This window comes from Mytilus trossulus, chromosome 3 (assembly GCF_036588685.1).
Source record: "Mytilus trossulus isolate FHL-02 chromosome 3, PNRI_Mtr1.1.1.hap1, whole genome shotgun sequence".
Lineage (NCBI taxonomy): Eukaryota > Metazoa > Mollusca > Bivalvia > Mytilida > Mytilidae > Mytilus > Mytilus trossulus.
Window position 1 is genome coordinate 89,989,456 of NC_086375.1, and position 25,236 is coordinate 90,014,691.

Here is a 25,236-nt window from a genome sequence, read left to right on the forward strand (position 1 = left end):
CCTTAGTCTGATATGACATACTGTTAACCTTAAGCTGACATGACATACTGTTAACATTAGACAGACATGACATACTGTTAACCTTAGTCTGATATGACATACTGTTAACCTTAAGCTGACATGACATACTGTTAACATTAGACAGACATGACATAATGTTAACACTAGACAGACATGACATACTGTTAACATTAGACATACATGACATACTGTTAACATTAGACATACATGACATATTGTTAACATTAGACAGACATAAAATACTGCTAACCTAAGCATGTTATGACATAATGTTAACCTAGGCATGCCATGACATACTGTTATCCTAAGTATGTAATGACAAACTGATAAGACTAGGCTTACATGACATACTGTTAACCTTAGTCTGACATGTCATAATGTTAACCTTAGTCTGACATGTCATAATGTTAACCTTAGTCTGACATGACATACTGTTAACCTTAGTCTGACATGACATAATGTTAACCTTAGACAGACATGACATACTGATAGCCTTAATTAAGCTGACATGACACTGTTAACATTAGACAGACATGACATACTGTTAACCTAAGCATGACATGACATACTGATAAGACTAGGCTGACCTGACATACTGTTAACCTTTGATGGACATGACATAATGTTAACCTTCGATGGACATGACATAATGTTAACCTAAGCATGACATGACATACTGATAACTTAAGGCTGACATGACAAACTGTTAACCTAGGTATGTCATGACTTAATGGTTTTCTTAGCTTGACATGACACACTGTTAGCTTTAAGTTAATTTCATACTGATCATGCTGATAACAAAAGTATTTTCTAATGGATGAAAGTTTTTTTATAACAGAAAGTTTGATTCTAGCTCTAATGTCGATAAGGATGAAAAAATTAGGTATATGCTGTTTACTTTGATGAGAATTGAAAATTTATTAAAAGTAGGACATTTTTTTTCTGAATATTTTTCTTTATTTGAATTTCAGTTTCAAAACTAAATAAATAAATATATAACTATCATCAATCCTATCTACTTCAACAGGAAAAGATTAATAAAATGAAGTGACATTATTTATGTTAGAACAGTTTTCCTCTTACAAATGGATACTTGATTACACCCATTAATACAATAGGAATTAACTAAGTCACATTTATCTATAAAACATCATTTTAAAATTAAATACATTATTCCTGTGCATATAAATATTGAGTTACAAATAATCTCAAAAATGAAACTGCGAACTTGCATCAGGAAGTTTTCAAGTGTCCATTTCTAGGTTGTCTTGAGTCGTTTATAAGTACTCCATTTTTTTCTGTAAGATCACCTGAGCCATTTCGATGTTTTAAAGTTGTGTGCTTTTTAGCTTCTAATGTAACACCTTCCTGACCCTGATTGTCAACTTCCTGTCTTGAGCTTTCACTTCCTGATAAACAACCTTTCATGATGTCAATAAGTTTGGTTTCTTCTAAATCACACACAGTGAGCGGAGAAGCTTTTTTACATATCCAGTACATAAACTTGGCTAGGAAAGGAAGGACCAAGGTTTGATGAAATAATGCACAAAGTCTATAATAAGGTCCATAGAATGGGTCCGATATAGCAGGACACAGCATGTTGTTTAAATTCACCTTAAATACCTGAAATATAACAATCATTATATTACTTGTACAGAAATTAATAACGGCAAAAGTGAGAAAAGCAGTCAAGTTGAGATGGCTTATGATAATCTGTTTATTGCTATTTTACCTATGATGACGTTGTTAATTTCATTGACAACAGGCACTTGCACCCTTAGTTTCTAATGATAATTTTTCATATCACTGTGCTAAGAAAGGAAATAGTCAGTCAGTAAGATCAAAGGAAAATTTCTTAAAATAGTGATAATAACATAACTTGACAAATGACCTACATTTGAATGTACCATGATAATGGGGTCAAATTCAACAGCCCCAGACAAAACTTTAGATTATAAGTTATCTTTACATATGATAATATTTTGCTTTTCAACCTTTTCTTCTGTCTGAATATATACCTACACTACCTCATTGTTAGATGAACATATACATATCAGTCTTGGATTCAGTGATTTTCTCTATATTTGTAACAGTTGGGCAAAAGATAGCATCTGGAAACTAAACCAAATTTTAGTCTATATTTATCTGCTGTGACCTTTGACCTAAAATTAACATTTATTGATTTTCCCCTTACTATGTAGTGGCCATTAAGTAAAGTTTGATAATGACTCAAAAGATAATGTTAGGAAACCTTAATGATGATGACCCTTATAACTAAAAGGTCAATCATGTGAACAGCATTCACTTTTTTTTAGACAAATTTCATTTCATCACAACTTAGTTAAAAATTTGTAAGGGTTCCGCGGAACCCAGTGTCTCGCCTACTTTTGCTGTAAATCCCAGGCTCGACAAAAATGAGGAAAAAAATCTATAAAAATATTCCTCTTGATACTATCTTATGATTGTAAGAAGCTTCTGTCCAAGTTTGGTAAAAATCTAGGATAGTTAATGAATCTATTAAATGTTTCGAAAACTTTAACTGCAGACTGTCTGTAATGTTAACTGGAAGAAAATCTAAGTCCATTTAAAAGTAAAATATAGAAAAAATGGAGTTATCTTTTTACAAAATTTACTTCTGGATACTATCTTATGATCATAAATAAGCTTCTATCACAGTTTGGTACAAACCCAGGATATTTTAAGAAAGTTAATTAAATTCTAAAAACTTTAACCACAGAGTGAATGTAATGTTTCACCGCAGAAAAACTAAGTCCATTTTAAAGTAAAATATGGAAAAAATGGATTTATTTTTTTACAAAATTGACTTCTGGATACTATCTTATGATCATAAACAAGCTTCTGTCCAAGTTTGGTACAAACCCAGGATAGTTTAAGAAAGTTATTAAAATTCTGAAAACTTTAACCACAGAGTGAATGTTATGTTTCCCCGCAGAAAAAAATTAAGTCCATTTATAAGTTAAATACGGAAAAAATGGAATTTTATTTTTACAAAATTTACTTCTGGATACTATCTTATGATCATAAACAAGCTACTGTCCAAGTTTGGTAGAAATCCAGTATAGTTTAAGAAAGTTATTAAAATTTCAAAAACTTTAACCACAGAGTGAATATTTGTGGACGCCGCCGCCGACGACACCGACGACGACGGAAAGTAGGATCGCTTAGTCTCGCTTTTTCGACTAAAGTCGAAGGCTCGACAAAAATGAAGCTACCAGTACATCTAAAAGTCAACATAAGGTCTCCATCAAACCTCTTAATGTCACAGAGACTGGAAATGTGAATAAATTGAATAGATTCTCAAGATCTGCCATAAATATCAAATTGTACAAAATCATTAAGTTTTGACTTAAAGGGAAACTTCGCAAAAAAATCAAAAATTCATATTATGTCCATTCTGTATAAAAATGCTCAAATTTATAAATATTAAAGTTTTATTCCGCTAGATAAGAGATCACCATCGATTTTAAATTTTGAGTATCAGTTCTTTGCGTTCCGCCATTTTGTTATCTTGTCCAAATAAAAATCACGATATGTCTATAAAGAAACAAAACTACAGTAACCGATGTTGTCATAATTACGTGTCGATATCTTGTTAATCGTACGGTTGTTTTATCTGACAAACTAACTTGATTCGGAAAATGTTCTTATATTTTTAATAACCATATAGTCTGTTATTTTTAAACTGTTAATATTGGAATTAGTTAAAAAGTCAAAGTTCAAATCATAAATAAGAGTTCCGTGAAAATTGTTTTCGAAAATCTAATTCGTTCATAATTCTTTAAAGTAATATACTTTATTCAAATAAATTAGGATCTTCGCTCCACTGATCACCCGCATGGCTTAAGGTATTACTCCCAAAGGTATTGTGAGGGGTGTAAGGTGACACGACCAGGTATTCAAGCGATTTCCTGTCGGGCCTGCAAGTTCATGCATCGTTTCACTTCTGTAGGTATTGATCAGTGTACACGGCCGATAACTTATAACTTTCCATTTTGAACTATCAGGTGCATATATAATATACATCTCTGTCTTGCGTGTCCGAAAGTGATATAATATACTAGTCATTTCTTAACTCATACGCTTGTTTATAAATAAAATTTCTGGTGTAAAGAATATTATTTATAAAAAAAAAAAAATGATACCAAAAAAAAAAAAAAAAAAAATTGAAGATATACAAATATACGTATTTTTTCCAAGGGTTAATTTGGGGAAAATCAGAGACATATAATTGTATTATATGTCTCTGGGACAATGTAATATTTACTCGTTGTCAATAGTAAAGGACATAGTTGGATCATTCCAGAAATGTTGATTAAAAAAATGTGCGCACTTGTCGACGATTCGTTTATACGCCCGGATAGAAAGTTACGGAACTACAGCGCAATTTAAAATATATACATGTATACATTGAACATAAGAAAGAAACATACATTTTGTGCAAATTGGGGTAAAAGTTTTGTAAATAGACTAGTCCACGTATACCAACAGTATGTAATCATCTAATTCGATAGACTATTGTATACCAAAAGAAGAAGAAGAAGAAGAGGACCAATTTGATTTAAATACAGGTCGATCTATAACTTGCTTTGGTTCATTGAAGTTATGAACATAGTAAAATCACAGATTTATATATCAATTAGATTGTTCTCGAATAAAGAAAGAAATTCGTCATCACCACAACTGTTCCGACATATGCAACTGGACGTACACTAATAATCCCCGAGGGATGTGAATATTTTCTAGGAAAGCTATTGAGTATTAAAGTTTCAAATCATTTTCGGGATTTATTTTCTTTCTTGATATTCAATGACAGCAAATTTAAAGAATAAACTGCTTGTCAGATATTTGTCCGCTTTAGGGGTATTCTTGCCAGTTGAACAGACTTATAATTACATTCAAAAATAGGGAAAGATGACATTAAATTCGTTGTCTTTTGTTTTTAAACATCTTTGGTCAAATAGTTATTAAGTATTATACGTTGTGAGACGAAGACTACTTTAATAAGGACGTCCCCGATTATGATTAAATTTGGTTGACGTTTTTCACACTTGATAAAGAATATCTATTCGTAATTTTTCGATTCCATTCCAAGAAGACCTTAAATTTGCTGTCAATGTTTTAAGACTTCTCAAGTACAAAAGTATTTTTTCTTTATTCGTTCATATTATATTCCGCTTCGGTAGAGTTATCTTCAGTGAGTTCCAGTTATTAATTTGTACGTGGCTTTTAAAAAGTCTAAATCTAAGTGTTTTCATTCATTTATTTGCCTAATAAAGACAAATAAAAATACTTTGGTAAAGCTATTTATAATTTCTAAGTTCTCCTTTTTATTAGACATCAATCAAGGACAAAAGGTGTAAATCATTTCAATCGGACATATGAATTAAGTTTCCCGTCTTTAACCAAAAATTGTGTATTTCTTAGTAAATTAAACTTATTTGAATTCAAATAAATAATAGCACCAAACATAATTAAATAATTCCACGGCGATCAATTTTTATTTGTCACCAACTTGAATATATATTTTAAATATGTGTATTGGATGCTCCCCTTGTCTTATAAGTCACTGATCCGAATAGACAGTCACACCTGGCAAGGTGTGCCCGAGAGGCGTGGTTAAATACCGAAGTGCAAATAACAATTTACCTTTCAACAAGCCATCTACGAGTATTGCTACAGAACCGTGAATACACACATCGTATCAACCAAGTCATAGCAGAGATAGTAAAAGGTCAATAAGAGTACACCAACATATTGTCTTTACAGATTATTGTACTTTAATTTGTTCACCTTATCAGTCCGAAAATACATTAATTAAAAATCAATTTATAACTTTTTGTGTTGTCTACAAAAATAATTCGAATATATACGTTTAACATAGAAAATTTATCTCATGAATATGTACAATTGAACGTATGTGCGTTTTATCTTCTTATTATCGGATGGTTATTAGATAAAGCATAAGTCATCGGCGCGCTTACGATTACGTTAAAATATGATTAAAAACCAAGACTTTTAATGATTGTTTTATAAATCCCGGCATGCAAAAACCAGGAGAAAACGTCACGACCTACAGGAAGTAGTTAATATTTTTTCATTAAATATTGAATTTCTCCTTTATTACTGCACATATAGCGATAAAACTTTGTGAATATATATATTATGTCATAATGAACATATTTAAACCATAAGTAAAAAATCGTGAATTTTCCCTTTAAGACACCATTCAAACTTACAAATCCTATGTACTGTAGAGTTATAAAATGGTATATGTAGGTACTGCCAACAGACACCGCTGCCCAACTTAAGTCCCACATTGGCTCTGGGTTATAAACACCTGAAACATATCAATACATTTTTATTACTCAAAACTAAAAGTAATGTATCTCAAATTGTTTAAAAAAAAAAAAAACACAAAAAAAAATCTGTATAAAAACATGCCTATTTTGAAATTTATCAATCCCAAATTACTACCACATCAACATGTATTGACCTGAAATTGCTTTCTATCATGAAATTTATTTACTGGTATCTCAAATTGCTTTGATTTGGAAACCTTAATTATCTAAAATACATTTCTTCTTGAAATTTATTGTTTAAAATATCAGTAGGAGCATTAAAGCCTTAAATCTGACTTCACTAGACAAGAATAAATCTACTGCTTTTAACATTGTGTGATAAACTATTAAACATTCAAATTAAAACATTTCTATTTTCTTTTCCATAAAGTTCTCAACGATGTTTTTTTCTATTTGTCAAAAATAATTCATAAAATGTTTTTTCTACTTGTCTTTTTATTTGCTGAGTGAATTATTCAAATCATTTCCTCCATTATGAAAATTAAATGTTTTATCTCTAAAGCTTTACTTGTTTCCCAAAGAATAATTGTTCTTTATATTATTTATATCAAATTATCACATTTCATCCTCAATGTTTGAGAAAATGAGTGTAGTGAACATTATCTAAAAAAGCATGTTTACATGAACTAAAGATTAACTTTTCTTTAAGGAAACTTAGAAAAAAATATAAAATAACATCCTACTTAATGTATAAAAACATTTCTCTAGTTCTTACTCAAATTATCATTTACCTGACCCGTTTATTGTTTTTATAAAATCAATGTGTAGTTCTTTCGTCTCAGTTTTTCTTTGGTCAAAATATGATTATGATGTCATGAAAAAAGGCGACCATGCCTGATAATGTCACATAGAAAGAACATATCTTTTTACAGGCTGCCAAAGCATTCTAAAAGGATTAAGAGTGTCTGCATACCGTCTAAAAATCATTAGAGAAACAGATTCCAACACCAAATCTGGTGCAATACAATATTAATCTACTCTAGACAATCAATTTTTAAACATTTAAAATGCTTGGCAAGCCTCACATTTTAAATTTCAAAATTCAGCTGTCAGGAGTCAATAATTAAATATTTTCTCACACTTGATGCAGTGGTAGAATAAACAATTTGTATGTAACATTTTTTCTTTCATGACTTACCGCCTTTCAATATAAGATAAAACGGTATAATGAGCATCAGTATGTGTTGTATGTAATATATTTCAATTTCAAATGGTAGCTGAAAATAGAAAACAAAAGTTATTTTATATGTCTAGGAATATCAACCTCTACAACAAAACATTTGTTAAGGGTTCCATGGAACCCTTAGTCTCTCTGCAATAATTGCTGCTGTCAGCATAAAACTGTAAAGAAAATAACATAAATACAGAACTCCAAGGAAAATTTAAAATGGTAGGTACCTAATCAAAATGCAAAATCAAAAGCTCAAACACATTAAACAAATGGATAACATCTGTCTTGCAATGTAATTTGTCTTTTCGTGGTCATGCCATGTGATGTGACTGGTAAATCTTGTTATTTATTTTTCAGATAGACCAGAATTAAATAATAGATTGATTAATTGTTGGTTATTAATATCACTTTAAGCATGCAAGGTCCTTTTTATTGGTGGAGGAAGCCAGAGTACTCGAAGATGACAACCAACCTTCATTAGAATACTTGCATTCCAAGTCAATTATGACAGGAAATAACCACACCTGCCATATACAGGGTTCAAACTCACAACCTTAGTGTTGATTGCTGAAGATATACTACATTACATGATAGATATAGATGTGGTATGAGTGCCAATGAGACAACTCTGACAATGAGACAACTGGCATTCAGATAAATATTGAGACCAAAATATATAGATGTAAGCAACCATATATCAGTCACTATATGACCTTCAACAATGAACAATTTCACAATATCTGGACCGTGTGTTGTTCATGGTTTTAGGTCTTTGGTTTGTACATCTAGTCAATGTTTTGAAGTTCAATTTTTCCTTGTTATATTTTGTTTTTAATTGATATCAAACAATAGCATTATGTCATATTCTAAACAAAAGATTCTAACATGACGTCCTTCAAACGCTTTGAGTACACACCCGTGGTAAAATATGAATATATTGCATTGGCTGTTCCGATCGTACTCCCACGTCATATGTTGTTTTATGAATGAAGTACCCGACGTCATAGAATGATGTCGTTATAATTTAAGCATTTTACGGGAAAATACACGCTTTTGATACCGAAAATAATCACAACAAGGAAACGTAAACAAACGATGCTAAAATGTGGTATCAGCCCATTTTTTTTATACACATAGAAGACATATAAGAAGTTATCATTTAAATTCATCCAAATTTATCTTAATAAGTTTTGTGAATAGTTTGAGCATGTCACTTATTCTGTTTTCTCCGTTCTTTTACGCCAATCTAAAGGTGCGTTAATTTATGGGAACGGCAAATAATGGCCTCTACCTAGAGCGCGTCGATCCAAAAAAATGCCATATTTGTCCTATTAGAATCGAAATAATTCATGTGGGCTTGAATATATCTAGATTTTACCACGGGTTGTCCCTTTATGCCGATATTTTACCCCTCGCTATCGCTCAGGGTAAAATATTTGTCATAAAGGGCCAACCCGTGGTAAAATAACGATATATTCAAGCCCCCATGAATTATTTCTTAAGTGGCACTGAGCAAACTATTTTACATTAAGGGACGACATCAAAAGATCAATGTAAGATAAAAAACTTAATTCAAATAGTTTGGGGGTGGGGGGAATGAACTGCTGCAAGATTTGGTTATTCGACATTGATTTTTACATATATCCATATGGGTCAATCAATTTTTCCCAAATTGAGTTAAGAGGAGTAAGGGGGTCAGTGAAAAAACTATATGAATTAAGTTTTTTATCCTTCATTGAACTTTTGATGTCGTCCCTAAAGCAGTCATAGTGGTAGATTATACTTTTTTGGTAAAATAATTATCATAAGTTTGTATGAGACAAGCACCTGCCAAGGGTACTAATAATAAATCAATAACTCTAATAAAACTACAATGACATATAAATTACCTAGACTTCCTAAACCTAAGCTCATCCATCATAGAACATTGATTTCTACTACAGAAACTAATGACTACAAACTTCTTTATAAAGAAACAGGATAACTTGATGTAATAATTAAGGGAGAAGTTTGTTACATTTTTATTTCTCTATCTGCTTTAATGAGTCCATTAACTGCACTTATGGAAATAGATGAATGCATTGTCAAGAAAAGTACATCTTCAAAGTGTGAAGTTTATTTTCTTATTATTTTTCAATTAGAAGCGGAAAACAGCCATCATTGTGAATCTATATGTTGTCTTCGCTAATTGTTGAAATCTCTATGGTGATCTAAAATTGTTTCTCCAAGTCCCCATGAAGGCCTTTATGTTTGCTTCTAAAGTAACAGTCCCCCTAGAAGAATCTTGTGCTTGGTTCTAAAGTAACAGTCTCCTAGAAGACCTGTGTGCTATCTCTGAAAGAAACAGTCCAATGGAATACCTTTATGGTTGCTCTCAATGTTAGCCCCATAGAAGACACTTGTTTTGGCTCCCAAAGTATCAGTCCACTAGAAGACCCCTTGTGCTTGCTCCTAAAGTAACGGTCCCCTAGAAGACCCTTGTGATTTCTCTGAAAGAAACAGTCCCATGGAATATTTTCATGGTTGCTCCCAATGTTAGTACCATAGAAAACACTTGTGTATACTCCTAAATTAACAGTCCCCTAGAAGACCCTTGTGCTTTCTCCTAAAGTAACAGTCACCTAGAATACCCTTGTGCTTTCTCTGAAACAAACAGTCTCATGGAATATCTTCAAGGTTGCTTTCAATGTTAGTCCCCTAGAAGACTCTTGTGATTGCTCCTAAATTAACAGTCCCTTAGAGGTCTCTTGTGCATTCTCCTTAAGTAGCAGTCCCCTAGAAGACCGCTGTGCTTTCTCCTAAAGTAACAGTCCCCAAGAAGACCCTTGTGCTTGATCCAATAGTATTAGTCCCATGGAAAACCTTGATGTTTGCTCCTTATGTTAGTCCCCTAGAAGACCCTTGAGCTTGCTCCTAAAGTAATAGTCCCATGGAACAACTTGATGTTTGCTCCCAAAGTTAGTCCCTGGAAGACCCTTGTGATTGCTCCTTAAGAAACAGTTCCATGGAAAACCTTGATGATTGCTCCCAATGATAGTCCCTGGAAGACCCTTGTGATTGCTCCTTAAGAAACAGTTCCATGGAAAACCTTGCTCTAAATGTAAGTCCTATACATAAGACTTTTAAAATGCTTGCTCCAAAATAAGACCCAATTCTAATAGTCTAGCAGAACATTTTTCTGACTCCAATATAATAATGTACCTACCAGACGTGTATTTACAACTGGAAATAATATAGCTATAGGTGCCCCTGATAACATGTGCAGATGAATTCTAAATACTGCTGTCACTAGTTTACTTGGAGGTGCTGCTAGACAAAATATCTGAAAAATCAGAAAAAATACAGTTTGTTCAAAACAAAATCGGTAGACATGGTGGTTCATGTCTGAAATATTTTATTTTAATCAAATTGTTTTGTTATAAATAAGGCTCTTTTCAAAAATTGTCTTTTCAGGTTGTGGCCTTTTATATCCAAATATATATATACAGTGTTGTTTTTTTGTCATTGTTGAAGGTCAAACAGTTGTCTATAGTTGCTAACATTGACTTCATTTTAACACTGGTTGATAATTGTATCATACCACATCTCCTCATTTTTTTTTAAAGAAAAAAAACAATAAATATTCATCAATTAAGGGCAACAACTCCTATAAGAAGTTGTTTGACAGTTTGGATGAAAATAAAAAAAAATCCTTCTGAACATTTTTGCTCATATAATTTTCCATGATAATAGACAACAAGCAAACACACGCTGAAATATTTTGCCTTCTTTACTTATCATTGATATTACGCTGATAGTCTTAAATAAATCACTGGGTCTTCCACCTTCCAAAATATAAAGCTTTTAAGAAGTTAGCTAACATTGCAGCCACCACCACCAGGTCCCTATCCCTATTTCAAGCTTTCAGCGACAAAAGTCACGGACTTGACAAAAACTGGTATTCTAACCCTATGCTTTTTTTTTGGCAATAATGGTCATGATACTGTTGCTGGCTGGCAAATTTTCTATACTTAAATAATACCTCAATGATGATTGAGACCAAGTTTAATGAAATTTGGCCAAGTATTTTCAGAGAAGAAAATATTTGTGAAAGTTGTAACAGTAAAAAACAATAGAGGATGGATGACACTCTTGACAAGACACCATACAATGTACATGTGATGAGAAAACTGACTTGTTGTGAGCTAAAATTATGATCATTGTAAATAAATTCTGATTATTTTTAATTCCTGGGGCTGAAAATAAAATCTAGAGATTGATCTTGAAAAATTCCTGTCGTAAATGTACTATTAATTTTAAGTTTTTTTCATCCAATTGATCCTTATGTCAATCCTAACAAAAGAAGATTTATTTCCCTTTTTTTCATAGGTAATCAATTTTATTGCTAGGTTTTGTCATGCAACAATCCACATGGAATTTCATCTTGATTTCTATGTTTAAAGGTACAAAAGAAATATAAGTCTCAGTTATGGATCCTTTGCCACAAATTGAATTCTTAGAAAAATTAAATGCCGACAATGTTTGTCAAATGAGATCATGAATATTAAGTTAAAGGGAAATAATGTCATACCAAGAACCATTTCAACAGTACTGCCATATAGTGTGATTTACTTCCTATAAGGAAATCTTCATTGATACTCCAATGTTCTAACACATATAATATGTGTTAGAAAATGATAAAGATTGCTTTAATTTATCAGTTGGTAGTAAAACCGAATATTGTATTGTATAAAGCATTGGTAGTAGTTGATTCAACTACTATTTATATTACTATGCTATTATAATGATAACGAATTTAGCTCTTATACAATAACAAAATCAGTTAGACACTTTCCTTGTATGAACCTTTTTATAGACTTTATCAGCCTACAAACTTTCATATTCTTTGTGAACCCTAAAATTGGAATCAAAAGTTAATTTAACTGGACTAACCAAGGATTTGCTATACAAATCCTTGGACTAACTGAACATCATTTTGTATCATGCTTAAGAAGATAATTAGGAAGTTTATACTCTTTGTCCTTTATAAAATTTGCCACCAAAGATCCATATTGATTATTTTTGTATAGATTTTATTGGAGGAAATGTGGTCCATACTGAGATTATCTATAGTTAATTCAATAACATGAAGATGAACCCGGTTCAGATCGTTCTGGGAAAGTTAACTTATACTTCATACTCTGATATACTACTGTTTATTGAAAATCAATCATCTTTTAATATTTAGAGAATATCTACCTCAGGGTCAAAACAATACGATCCCCTTCAATAATACATTATTTTAGATTATCTTTAACAGGACTCCAGGCTAGATCAAATTCTCCTGACAATGGTCTATTAGTAAAACTTAGGTCTTTAATTATTTCACAGTATTCCATTGGGTCAATCTTCTTAACTAAATTACTGCATGGATTCTAATCAAATTGAATCTTTATTATATTGATATTGTACATTTTTTATTTTGTAATCACATATTCTGTTTCATATCATTTAATTGTGTTGTTTCAGAGTAAATCATCAATTGATTTTAAAATGTTAGATTCACATTAACACGATCCATTTTGTAATTTTGAATGAGCATTTTATTTCATATGTTTTTCATCAACTTAATCTTGTCAACTAGATAAATAAATTGCTTCGCTTAGCGCAGCTGGATACGACCCGAGGTCCAACCCTGAACAGTTGCTGCAAAAATGGACACAATATTCACATTTGATACAGGTCTCAATTTGAATTACAAATATTTGACGCATAAGAAGTTTTTGACACAGAAAAATTGTAGTCAAAGAACTCAAGACTGGTTATAGAATTTGAATTTATATTCAATTTTTGCTTTTGTGCAATAAACTATACTGTTGCAAGTTTACCCCTGCCATCCCCCCCCCCCCCAAAAAAAAAATATTCTTTTTTACCCCTTCCTCTTCCATTTATTTTCTTTTATGCAATACACTATGCTGTTGCAAATAACGCCTTACCCCCCCCCCCCCCCCCCAAAAAAAAACAAAAAAACAACAACAACAAGAGTGCACACACTGAAATGTCTCACTTTCTTAAATACTAATCATTGATATTATGTTGATAGTCCTAATTATATAGTAATACGCTTTATTAAAAACTGTCACATGAACATAACATTAACCAAGATAACTAAACAAAGACCAATGAACCATAAAAATGAAGCCAAGGTCAGATGAACCATGCCAGGCAGACATGTACAGCTAACAATGCCTCCATACAACAAATATAGTTGACCTATTACTTACATTGTATAGTTTAAGAAAAATAGACCAAAACACAACCAGATGCTTCGCAGGGCGTAGCTTTATACGACCGCAGAGGTTGAACCCTGAACGTTTGGGGCAAGTATGGACACAACTTTCAAGCTGGATTCAGCTCTAAATTTGGATTGTGATTTAATAGTTGACACAGCATAGGTTTCTGACACAGAATGAATGTGTTCTAATGAACTTAAAATTTTTGTTTTCTCTTAGAGCAATTCACTATGCTGTTGAATATTAATCCTCTCAAAAAAATGTTTGAAGAAATTTTCTTTTTATTTATGAAATTTCAAATGAGAAAAATTGAACCCAATTTTTTAATCACATCCCCCTTTCCCTTATTCCAAAACTAATCTCAATTAAAATATTCTAATGAAGTTTGCAACAATAACTACTCATTTAAATACATCATAAAATATTAAGATGTAAAAAAACTGCTTGTTATCACTGAATGGTAAAGATTATTTAAATTTATCAGTTGGTAGTAAAAAGTGAATATACATTGTATATTGTATATAACAAAGAATTAAGTTGATTCTGGACAAAGAAAGATAACTCCAATTAAAAAAAATCTTGCAATAAGATATTTCTTGCTTACTATTCTGGACAAAGAAAGATAACTCTAATTAAAAAAAATTTGCTATTTCACAATATTGTGAAATTAGATATTTCTTGCCATTGCACAATACTGTGCAATTGAAAAGACTTGCTATTGCACAATACTTAATATAATAATTTTAGATCCTGATTTGGACCAACTTGAAAACTGGGCCCATAATAAAAAATCTAAGTACATGTTTAGATTCAGCATATCAAAGAGGCCCAAGAATTTCATTTTTGTTAAAATCAAACTTAGTTTAATTTTGGACCCTTTGGACCTTAATGTAGGCCAATTTGAAAACGGGACCAAAAATGAAGAAACTACATACACAGTTAGATTTGGCATATCAAAGAACCCCATTTATTCAATTTTTGATGAAATCAAATAAAGTATAATTTTGGACCCAGATTTGGACCAACTTGAAAACTGGGCCAATAATCAAGAATCTAAGTACATTTTTATATTCAACATATCAAAGAACCCAACCGATTCATTTTTTGTCAAAATCAAACTAAGTTTAATTTTGGACCCTTTGGACCTTAATGTAGACCAATTTGAAAACATGACCAAAAGTTAAGAATCTACATACACAGTTAGATTCGGCATATCAAAGAACCCCAATTATTCAATTTTGATGAAATCAAACAAAGTTTAATTTTGGACCCTTTGGGCCCCTTTTTCCTAAACTGTTGGGACCAAAACTCCCAAAATCAATACCAACCTTCCTTTTATGGTAATAAACCTTGTGTTTAAATTTCATAGATTTCTATTTACTTATATACTAACGTTATGGTGCGAAAACCAAGAAAAGTGCTTATGTGGGTCCCTTTTTGGCCCCTGATTCCTAAACTGTTGGGACCTAAACTCCCAAAATCAATACCAATCTTCCTTTTGTGGTCATAAACATTGTGTTTAAATTTCATTGATTTCTATTTACTTAAACTAAAGTTATTGTGCAAAAACCAAGAATAATGCTTATTTTGACCCTTTTTTGGCCCCTAATTCCTAAACTGTTAAAACCAAAACTCCCAAAATCAATCCCAACCTTTCTTTTGTGGTCATAAACCTTGTGTCAAAATTTCATAGATTTCTATTAACTGAAACTAAAGTTATAGTGCGAAAACCAAGAAAATGCTTATTTGGGCCCTTTTTGGCCCCTAATTCCTAAAATGTTGGGACCAAAACTCCCAAAATCAATACCAACCTTCCATTTATGGTCATAAACCTTGTGTTAAAATTTCATAGATTTCTATTCACTTTTACTAAAGTTAGAGTGCGAAAACTAAAAGTATTCGGACGACGAAGACGACGACGACAATGACGACGACGACGACGAAAACGACGACGACAACGACGACGACAACGACGAAAACGACGACGAAAACGACGACGACGACGACGACGACGCCAACGTGATAGCAATATACTACGAAATTTTTTTCAAAATTTGCGGTCGTATAAAAACTTCACTATAACCACTGAACTGTGAAAATGAGGTCAAGGTCAGATGAGTAGAGATGATACCTGCCAGTTGGACATGTACACCTTACAGTCCTTTTATACACTGAATATACTAGCCCTATTGCTTACAGTATCTGAGATATGGACTTGACCACCAAAACTTAACCTTGTTCACTGATCCATGAAATGAGGTCGAGGTCAAGTGAAAACTGTGTGAAGGGCATGAGGACCTTGCAAGGTACCCACATACCAAATATAGTTATCCTATTACTTATAAATTATAATAAGAGAGAATTCAACATTACAAAAAATCTGAACTTTTTTTTCAAGTGGTAACTGAACCATTAAAATGTGGTCAAGGATATTTGACATGACGGAAACTTCCTAACTTGAGGCATCTATTATAAAGTATGAAGTATCCAGGTCTTCCACCTTCTAAAATATAAAGCTTTTAACTAGAGGCTCTAAAGAGCCTGTGTTGCTCACCTTGGTCTATGTGAATATTAAACAAAGGACGCAGATGGATTCATGACAAAATTGTGTTTTGGTGATGGTGATGTGTTTGAACATCTTACTTTACTGAACATTCTTGCTGCTAACAATTATCTTTATCTATAATGAGCTTGGCCCAGTAGTTTCAATGGAATATATTAGTAAAAATTTACAAATTTTATGAAAAATGTAAAAAATTGACTATAAACTCCTTAGGGGGTCAACTGACCATTTCGATTATGTTGACTTATTTGTAAATCTTACTTTGCTGAACATTATTGCTGTTTACAGTTTATCTCTATATATAATATAATCAAGATAATAACCAAAAACAGCAAAATTTCATTAAAATTACCAATTCAGGGGCAGCAACCCAACAACAGGATGACCGATTCATCTGAAAATTTCAGGGCAGCTAGATCTTGACCTGATAAACAATTTTATACCATGTCAGATTTGCTCTAAATGCTATGGTTTTTTATTATAAGCCAAAACCTGCATTTTACCCCTATGTTCTATTTTTAGCCATGGTGGCCATCTTGGTGGTTGGCTGGGTCAGCCACACATTTTTTAAACTTAATACCCCAATGATGATTTTAGCCAAGTTTGGTTTAATTTGGCCCAGTAGTTTCAGAGGAAAAGATTTTTGCAGGACGACGACGACGGACGACGACAACGACGGAGGCAAAGTGATGGGAAAAGCTCACTTGGCCCTGTGGGCCAGATGAGCTAAAAAGTTAGCTAGCGCCGTTGTTGCCGCCGTGTACCTGCCGCTGGATCACTATCCCTATTTCGAGATTTCTGCTCAACAAAAATGGTTTCCCCCTATTTTTTTTTATTATATCAACTTGACAGGAACACAGGACTTACCTGCATCATTGTAGCAATATGACATGGATTCAGTATATATATCATCTGACGTGTAGCAAGTTTAAATCCAAGTTCTATTCCAAATGTTGTACACATAACCACTAATAATATTCTCTTCCCACAGTAATCCCGATCAGATTTGAGCGGAACATTTGGTAAAGTTAGATGGAGAGTAGCTATTACTACTACAATCCCAGACACAATTGTCGTAAAAACACTTTCAATAATTCGCTGCTGGACTGATAAAAAAGTTTGGCACAGATCCCCGCCATTTCCAGCCAGTTCAAAGTTCACTCCAGTATAGGACCAGTCAAACCATCCAGGGTTAGCTATAACGTTGCCACCTATGTTTTCTGTCATTGTTACCACACCAGAATTTTTATCTTGAGAACCTGCAAAAAAAACAAGACAAAATTATCAATCAGATTAAACAAGGGCAGTGTTTCAGGGGCCTTGTTATTAAGGTTACAACATGTCTATACACAAGTAATATAGATTTGTAAAATGTGAAGATAAGCTTTATCATTGCTTGCTGTGCTACCATATTAAAATAAAGTATATGCTTTACTTACTTAACAAAAGAATAGGCTATGGATAGCTCCATACTTCATTTACTTATTTCAAACTAATGAAGCGAAAAAAATCAAACCTTTGATATAAACTTGTTACTACATTTTATACAAGTCAAGTACAAACCAATAAATTCCAATATTTTTTAAATCTTCATCCAAAAGGAAACACGTGAGATTATGAACCTTTTTCTTTTCACAACTGTATTTACTATATATTGATATTATTTTGAAACTAACATCATACAACAATGTTAATGGATTTTTTGGCTGAAGAAAATGTGGGTCAATATTACTATATTATTGACATCATGTGTATTTTGTTCTTCTGTGAGTACATAAGGGTACTTCTCCAATAAACAATTACTTTATGATAAACTATCCATCCATTACCTGGTTGATAGTGTCTTATTCAGTAGATTATAAATTAAGAAGGCGCTATATCATAGGCATCAAGAGTTATGCAGCAGAGATAAGAGAGGACACAACTGAAAGTAAAAGTAGACTGTGGATCTATTATGTGTACATTTTTTTTCTTTCAATTTTTGACCTAAAACCTACATTTCTTCAAATTCTTGAGAAAACAAAAATACATCCGTTTATTAACTTATTAATTCCAAGTAAGATTATTCTATGCATTATTGATTAAATAAAAATTAACTATAGATAAAAGAACACAAAAATGCAATCAGTTCTACATCTAATTACTAAACATGTATTTTCTCAATTCTAAGAAAAATGTACCTTTTATATCCCTGTACACGTACTTGTGTCATTTAACATTAATTTTAACTATCAGTATGTTGTAGCTCCATTAAGCTTATGACTTAAAATATAGATATATCCAGTAATACAGATAATCTAAGTCACAAAAATTAACCTTATAACAGGTGACCTTAAATTAGAAATTATGTTCAAATAAATAGATAACATACTTTTTATATCAATTATGGGCAAAATAAGTACACTGTTTTACAGCACATGTATACAATATGCAGAAAAAAATAAAGAAATAATAAACTGCTTTGAAGAGAGCAACTGGATACGACCACAGATATCAAACCCTGAATAGTTGAGGCAAAAATTGACACAATATTCAAGCTTGATACAGCTCTGAATTCGGATTGTGATTAAATATTTGACACATTATTGGAAACATAAAATGACACAGAATAAATGTAGTCAAAGAACTTGAAATTGGTTACTTTAGATTCATTATTAGTCGTTGCATACCAATTTTTGTGGGATTCATGGGTACAGGTGATCCACAAATTCAAATGTGCAACAAATAACATATTTTCAATAGACTTTGTATACAACAAGAATGTGTCCACAGTACAAGGATGCCCCACTCGCACTATCATTTTCTATGTTTACTGGACTGTGAAATTGGAAAAAATTCTCTAATTTGGCATTAAAATTAGAATGATCTTATCAGAGGGAACATGTATTCTAAGTTTCAAGTTGATTGGAATTCAACTTCATCAAAAACTACCTTGACCAAAAACTTTAACCTGAAGTGTAACAGACAGACGGACGAACGAACGGACAAATGGACGCACAGACCAGAAAACATAATGCCCCTCTACTATCGTAGGTGGGGCATAAAAATTTGCAAAATCACGAAACCAAATATCCAATTTTTTCTAAGGAAAATTGTCATTTTCTTAAAAATTGACCCCACAAAATTCTTAAATCTTGAGGGAAAAAAAATAAACACAGAGATACATGAATGTCTTGTCAATGTATAATTTGATAGTAAAATGCAAATGCAAATCACCGTACGGTGACCTATAACTGTTAATGTTTCTGTCATTTTGGTCTTTTGTGGATAGTTGTCTCATTGGCAATCATACCACATCTTCTTTTTTATAAATTAGCCAAACTTTAACATGTAAATTATACCAAATACTCAGAGTCAATGAACAATGACTGAAGGAACAGGGCCAAATTGTTTCTGAGAGATAGAAGATAAAATTTATGTACTGTAAAAGCAGAAATTTTTGTGGAGGATTTAATTTCATTGAACGATTATATCCAAGAAATTTAAACCCCCCTCTTGAAAATTTAACCTACATATAAACTATGGAAACCATGTAATTAAATTCCCATGAAATCTTAAACAGAGACAAAATCCTGAAAGTTTATCCCCACTAAAATTAATGTTTCTACTATTAATGGATAGACCCAAATGAAAGTCTTCCTGTAGTAGTATAATATACTGAAACAATTTGAACAGACAAGATTTTTGCTTGAAAATATCCTAGTTTAAGAATAAACTCTAATAAAAGTTTGACATTTTAAAAATATGAGCCTACACGTTAACTCAAATGTCATTCACTTTTAAGATTTCTATAAATATCTGTTTTTTTTCAAATAAGTGTAGTTTTAAGCTGAGTATAGAAACATGATATTAACACCTCTTATTACAGACATACTTTGTTTATATTTCTGTACTAAAATTTATCACCAGAGTATCAAATAGCACATGGTTTACATTAATGACGTAAATCAATTTCTTGGTCACTAACAGTTCTAGTGATTGGTGGAGTTCACATGGCATTTAAAGGTTAAACATAATAATATTTGAATTATACTAGTATCAATTTTCTAAGAGCTAAACATAAGAATATCATTCTATATAGATTAAAGGGTTTTCAGAACATATATATTGAAAAGTGTCAACTGCTGGTCATCAAGTAAATCTGGTCAATAAATAACCAAAATAGTTAAAAAAAACTTCACATTGTGTCCAGCGGCTGATATTTGAAATGAACAAACCCAAGATATAATCTGTGTTGATTGTTTACAAAACAAGGTCAACTTTTGTATTTATCGTTTTACAAAACAAGGTCAACTTTTGTATTTATCATTTTACAAAACAAGGTCAACTTTTGTATTTATCATTTTACAAAACAAGGCCAACTTTTGTATTTATCATTTTACAAAACAAGGCCAACTTTTGTATTTATCATTATCAACTGAGATTAAAATAATTAAAGATCATTATATGTTCCTGTACAGTTTGAAGATAAAATATATAACAATACAAACATAAATATATAAATAACAAGATTATTATACTTAAAATGTAAGTGAAAATTGTTGCATTAATGATGCTACACAAATGATTGTTGAAATATTCATTTGATCGCATTTTCAATTACATGAAATTCCACCTTGAATGTACATGTAGAATCAATTTAAATTTAATAATGCAAAAATGATTAAATGCATTAATTGTTATATCATTCAATATTCAATACTAATATATTTAATTTGTTTCAGTTTAATGTGTTATCCACTCAGTCATTGGGTTACAGGTAAATAAAAGATTATTTATATTTGTATATATACAAATGTATATGCTTTAGGAATCTGATGTTCATGGTCAGAAGTTATAGATTGTTGATGTGATTCATAAGCGTTTCTTGTTTTTTATATAGATTAACCCTTGGTTTTCCTGTTTGAATGGTTTTACATGAACACTAGTCATTTCTGGGGCCCTTTATTATATTTATCGCCTACTGTTCAGTGTGAGCCAATACTCAATGTTGAAGTACTTTACAAATTGTGACTTGGATGGAAAGTTGTCTCATTGGCACTCATACCACATCTTCTTATATCTATTCAAACATTTCAGCTCATATGTATCTTCTATTGTTAGGATAGTTTAGCTAGTAACATCTGACAACATACCCTTGGAGATATATCTCTTCAATAATACACACAAATTAGTGTATTTCTAAACAGTTATACAAATGTAAACTGACATTAAATCATTTACACCAATCAATAGTATTGTCCTGTCTTGTTTCTGATCAAAATCTCCCCTAATGATAGAAATACTTTTGTTTTTTACTAATGATATGCATTGATAAGAAATGTTTTCCTTAAAATATGAGATTTGACAGGAACATCCTGTTTCTTTTTAACATGTAAGAGTACAAGTGAAACCAGGTGGTCAATATGTTGAAATGTAATCTTACAAGAAATATTGTTCCATATTACAGTGTTAGAGTAAATAGAAACAGTTGTGTTCCATTTATTGAAACTTATTTTTGAAAACATGCAGACAGAGTCAAAATTAGAGCTGTCTGTTATAAACAAGGACTTATATCCAGAAATGCTGTAGAAATCACCAGTGAGAATCAAAAGCTGAGGTTTAGAAAGGTGTTTAACTGGAGGAAAGAATGGATGAATTTTGTGCATAACTTCAATCTTTTTTTTTTAGTTTTTTCATTATAGTATGGTTATACAGTTCCGTCAATTTTTAGGAAGTGATCAATTTTTGTTTTAAATAGATATAAAATAAATAAGCGTTACATGTGTCAACCTGACACTTTGTTACTGAATTTGCTTAACAAATATTTTTTGCAATTTTTTTATTTTTATCAATTCATATACACAATTTGAAGTTTCTTCAGTTAAGATAGAAGAAATTACCAAATAAATGTTCCTTTAAAAATCAACTTTACATTATAGTTTAAAAAATTCAGACATGTTAAATGAGTTTAATATGAATGGTATTAAAACTTACATGTGAAGTGTGTGATTAATCAACTGTTTCTACTGGTACCCTTATTGTAACTATCTTTCATTAATCAATATCCTCAATACTTCTGACATTTACACAGAACAATTTCAAAAACAAAATCAAATGCAAAAAAAAATGGTAGTAATACACTACTGGAACTAGTTATATATATATATGTATAATTTTAATGTGCGTATTGTTATGCGTTTAATTTTCTACATTGGTTAGAGGTATAGGTGGAGGGATGAGATCTCACAAACATGTTTAACCCCCCGCATTTTTGCGACTGTCCTAAGTCAGGAGCCTCTGGCCTTTGTTAGTCTTGTATTATTTTAATTTTAGTTTTGTACAATTTGGAAATTAGTATGGCGTTCATTATCACTAGACTAGTATATATTTGTTTAGGGGCCAGCTGAAGGACGCCTCCAGGTGCGGGAATTTCTTGCTACATTGAAGACCTGTTGGTGACCTTCTGCTGTTGTTTTTTATTTGGTTGGGTTGTTGTCTCTTTGACACATTCCCCATTTCCATTCTCAATTTTATTTAACTAGATGTAACACCTTCCAGTACCGTTTGCATAATAGTCTCAGTAAAAAACTTAAACTCAGTTTTTGTAATTAAACTGATTTTATCATAGTTTATGAAACAAGAGTGCACACACTGAAATGTCTCGCCTTCTTTACTAATCATTGATATTATGCTGATAGTCCTAAGTATAAAGCTTTATTACAACTGTCAAATAAACTTAACATTAACCAAGATAGCTAAACAAAGACCAATGAACCATGAAAATGAGGTCAAGGTCAGATGAACCATGCCAGGCAGACATGTACAGCTAACAAGGCTTCCATACTTCCATACAACAAATAAAGTTGACCTATTACTTATAGTTTATGAAAAATAGACTAAAACACAAAAACTTAACACTGTGCAATGATCCGTGAAATTAAGGTAATACATGGTCAAATAAAACCTGCGGGACTGACATATAGATCATAACATAAATATATTTCCATACACAAAATATAGTTGACCTTTGACATATAACATTAGATAAAAAGACCAAAACTTAAAAACTTAACTTTAACCACTGAACCATGAAAATGAGGTCAAGGTCAGGTGACATCTGCCTGCTAGACATGTACACCTTACAATCATTCCATACAATAAATATAGTAGACCTATAGCATAAAGTATGAGAAAAACAGACCAAAACACAATAAACTTAACTATAACCACTAAACCATGAAAATGAGGTCAAGGTCAGATGACACCTGCCAGTTGGACATGTTCACCTTACAGTCCTTCCATACATCAAATATACTAGCCCTATTGCTTATAGTATCTGAGATATGGACTTGATTGACTAATAATGTCAGGGACATTTGTAATGTTTTTAATAAGTTTTTAACATCTTGTGTTGAAAACCTGATCATGCGGACTGACAGATGTATGAGCAAAAATCATGATTATGCAAAATTAAATCATTTTGTACAAAAGAAATTTACTAAATCAGAACAAGTAAAATTTTCAATTCCACCAGTCACAATAAATGGTCTATTTAATGAGATGATCAAACTTGACATTAATAAATCCACTGGATCTGATAACATAGGACCAAATTTTTTTAAATTGATTGCTCCTTTCCTAACTTCATCGTTAACTTACATTTTTAACAGAATAAGAGATACAAGTACATTAGTCATTACCCTGTGTTTTAAAGAATGCAAGAGTAACCCCTGTTTTTAAAGCTGGTGAAAAATTCAGGGCAACAAATTATAAACCAATTTCTGTACTTCCAGTTTTATCAAAACTTTTAGAAAAGCATGTTTCAAAACATTTGTTTGACTATCTAAAAAGATTAGATCTTTTACACTCAGCACAGTCTGGGTTTTGACAAGAACACTCTTGCCAAACTGCCCTTATCAAAATCATAGATAAATGGATACAGGATATGAATGATGGTAATATCAACTTAGCAGTCCTGTTGGATTTTAAGAAATCTTTTGATGTAGTAGATCATAATATCCTCTGTAAAAAAACTCTCACCATGTTCACAAAGTGCAACAATACCACTGAGTTCTCAATACACAACAAAAAATTGCTTATCTGGGTTAGGTAAAGCAGAGTGACAGACAGGAAATCATCTTCTTCACTCAAGTTGATCAGTAGTGCGAATCTTGACCATTAGGTTTTTTTTTAATGTACAAAATTGTAACAGCATAAAAGTTTATTTAAAGTGGGGTATACATATATATAACAATTCAACAGAAGCTCTGTAGATTGTGTATTGACATAATGAGTTGTATTACAACTGCCTACATGTAACTTGTGGTGAACAGTTAGATTGTATGATCTTGTTTTGTATTATTTAAACACAAATAATAAATCAATCAATCAATAGTATTGACTTCAAAAATTATTATAAGTTGATTCAAATAAAAAAGTATCAAAACTAGATTACAAATAGAATTTATACGGAATTCGTTCTCTTTACATATATAATTATATAAAAAGATACTACCTCGTATAATAATTTTTCAAGAGTTTAGCAAATTAACCCTAGCACATCCATCATATTTTATTATTACTAAAAGTAAAAGCCCCAACAAACATAACTATGTAGCATACGTATGTGGGAAAAAAGATGGTTGATGTCTTAGAATTAATTGAATGAAATTTACCTGTTTTATATCACTGGCATTCTTCAACAACAAGTAGGATGTGTTTCTTCAGTTAGAGACTGACTTTGTAACCTGAAAGGGACCATAAATAGTGCTTGAATATCCAAATGCAAACTGCGGCTCTCTCAAACGCATAGATGATACACAAATTGCGTGGATGTTCTTTGGATTT

General features: G+C 31.6%; 1 protein-coding gene across 1 annotated transcript; it reads right to left on the reverse strand.

Moving 5' to 3' along the window:
* Positions 1–84: 84 nt before the first annotated feature.
* Positions 85–25,236, reverse strand: LOC134712801 (transmembrane protein 164-like). Its single transcript, XM_063574690.1, has 6 exons — positions 25,065–25,236; positions 17,275–17,666; positions 10,778–10,894; positions 7,540–7,618; positions 6,279–6,379; positions 85–1,644 (listed from the first exon to the last, which is right to left on the reverse strand). The coding sequence occupies exons 2-6, from the start codon at positions 17,632–17,634 to the stop codon at positions 1,255–1,257; spliced, it is 1,047 nt and encodes a 348-aa protein (XP_063430760.1). The 5' UTR covers positions 17,635–17,666; positions 25,065–25,236; the 3' UTR covers positions 85–1,254.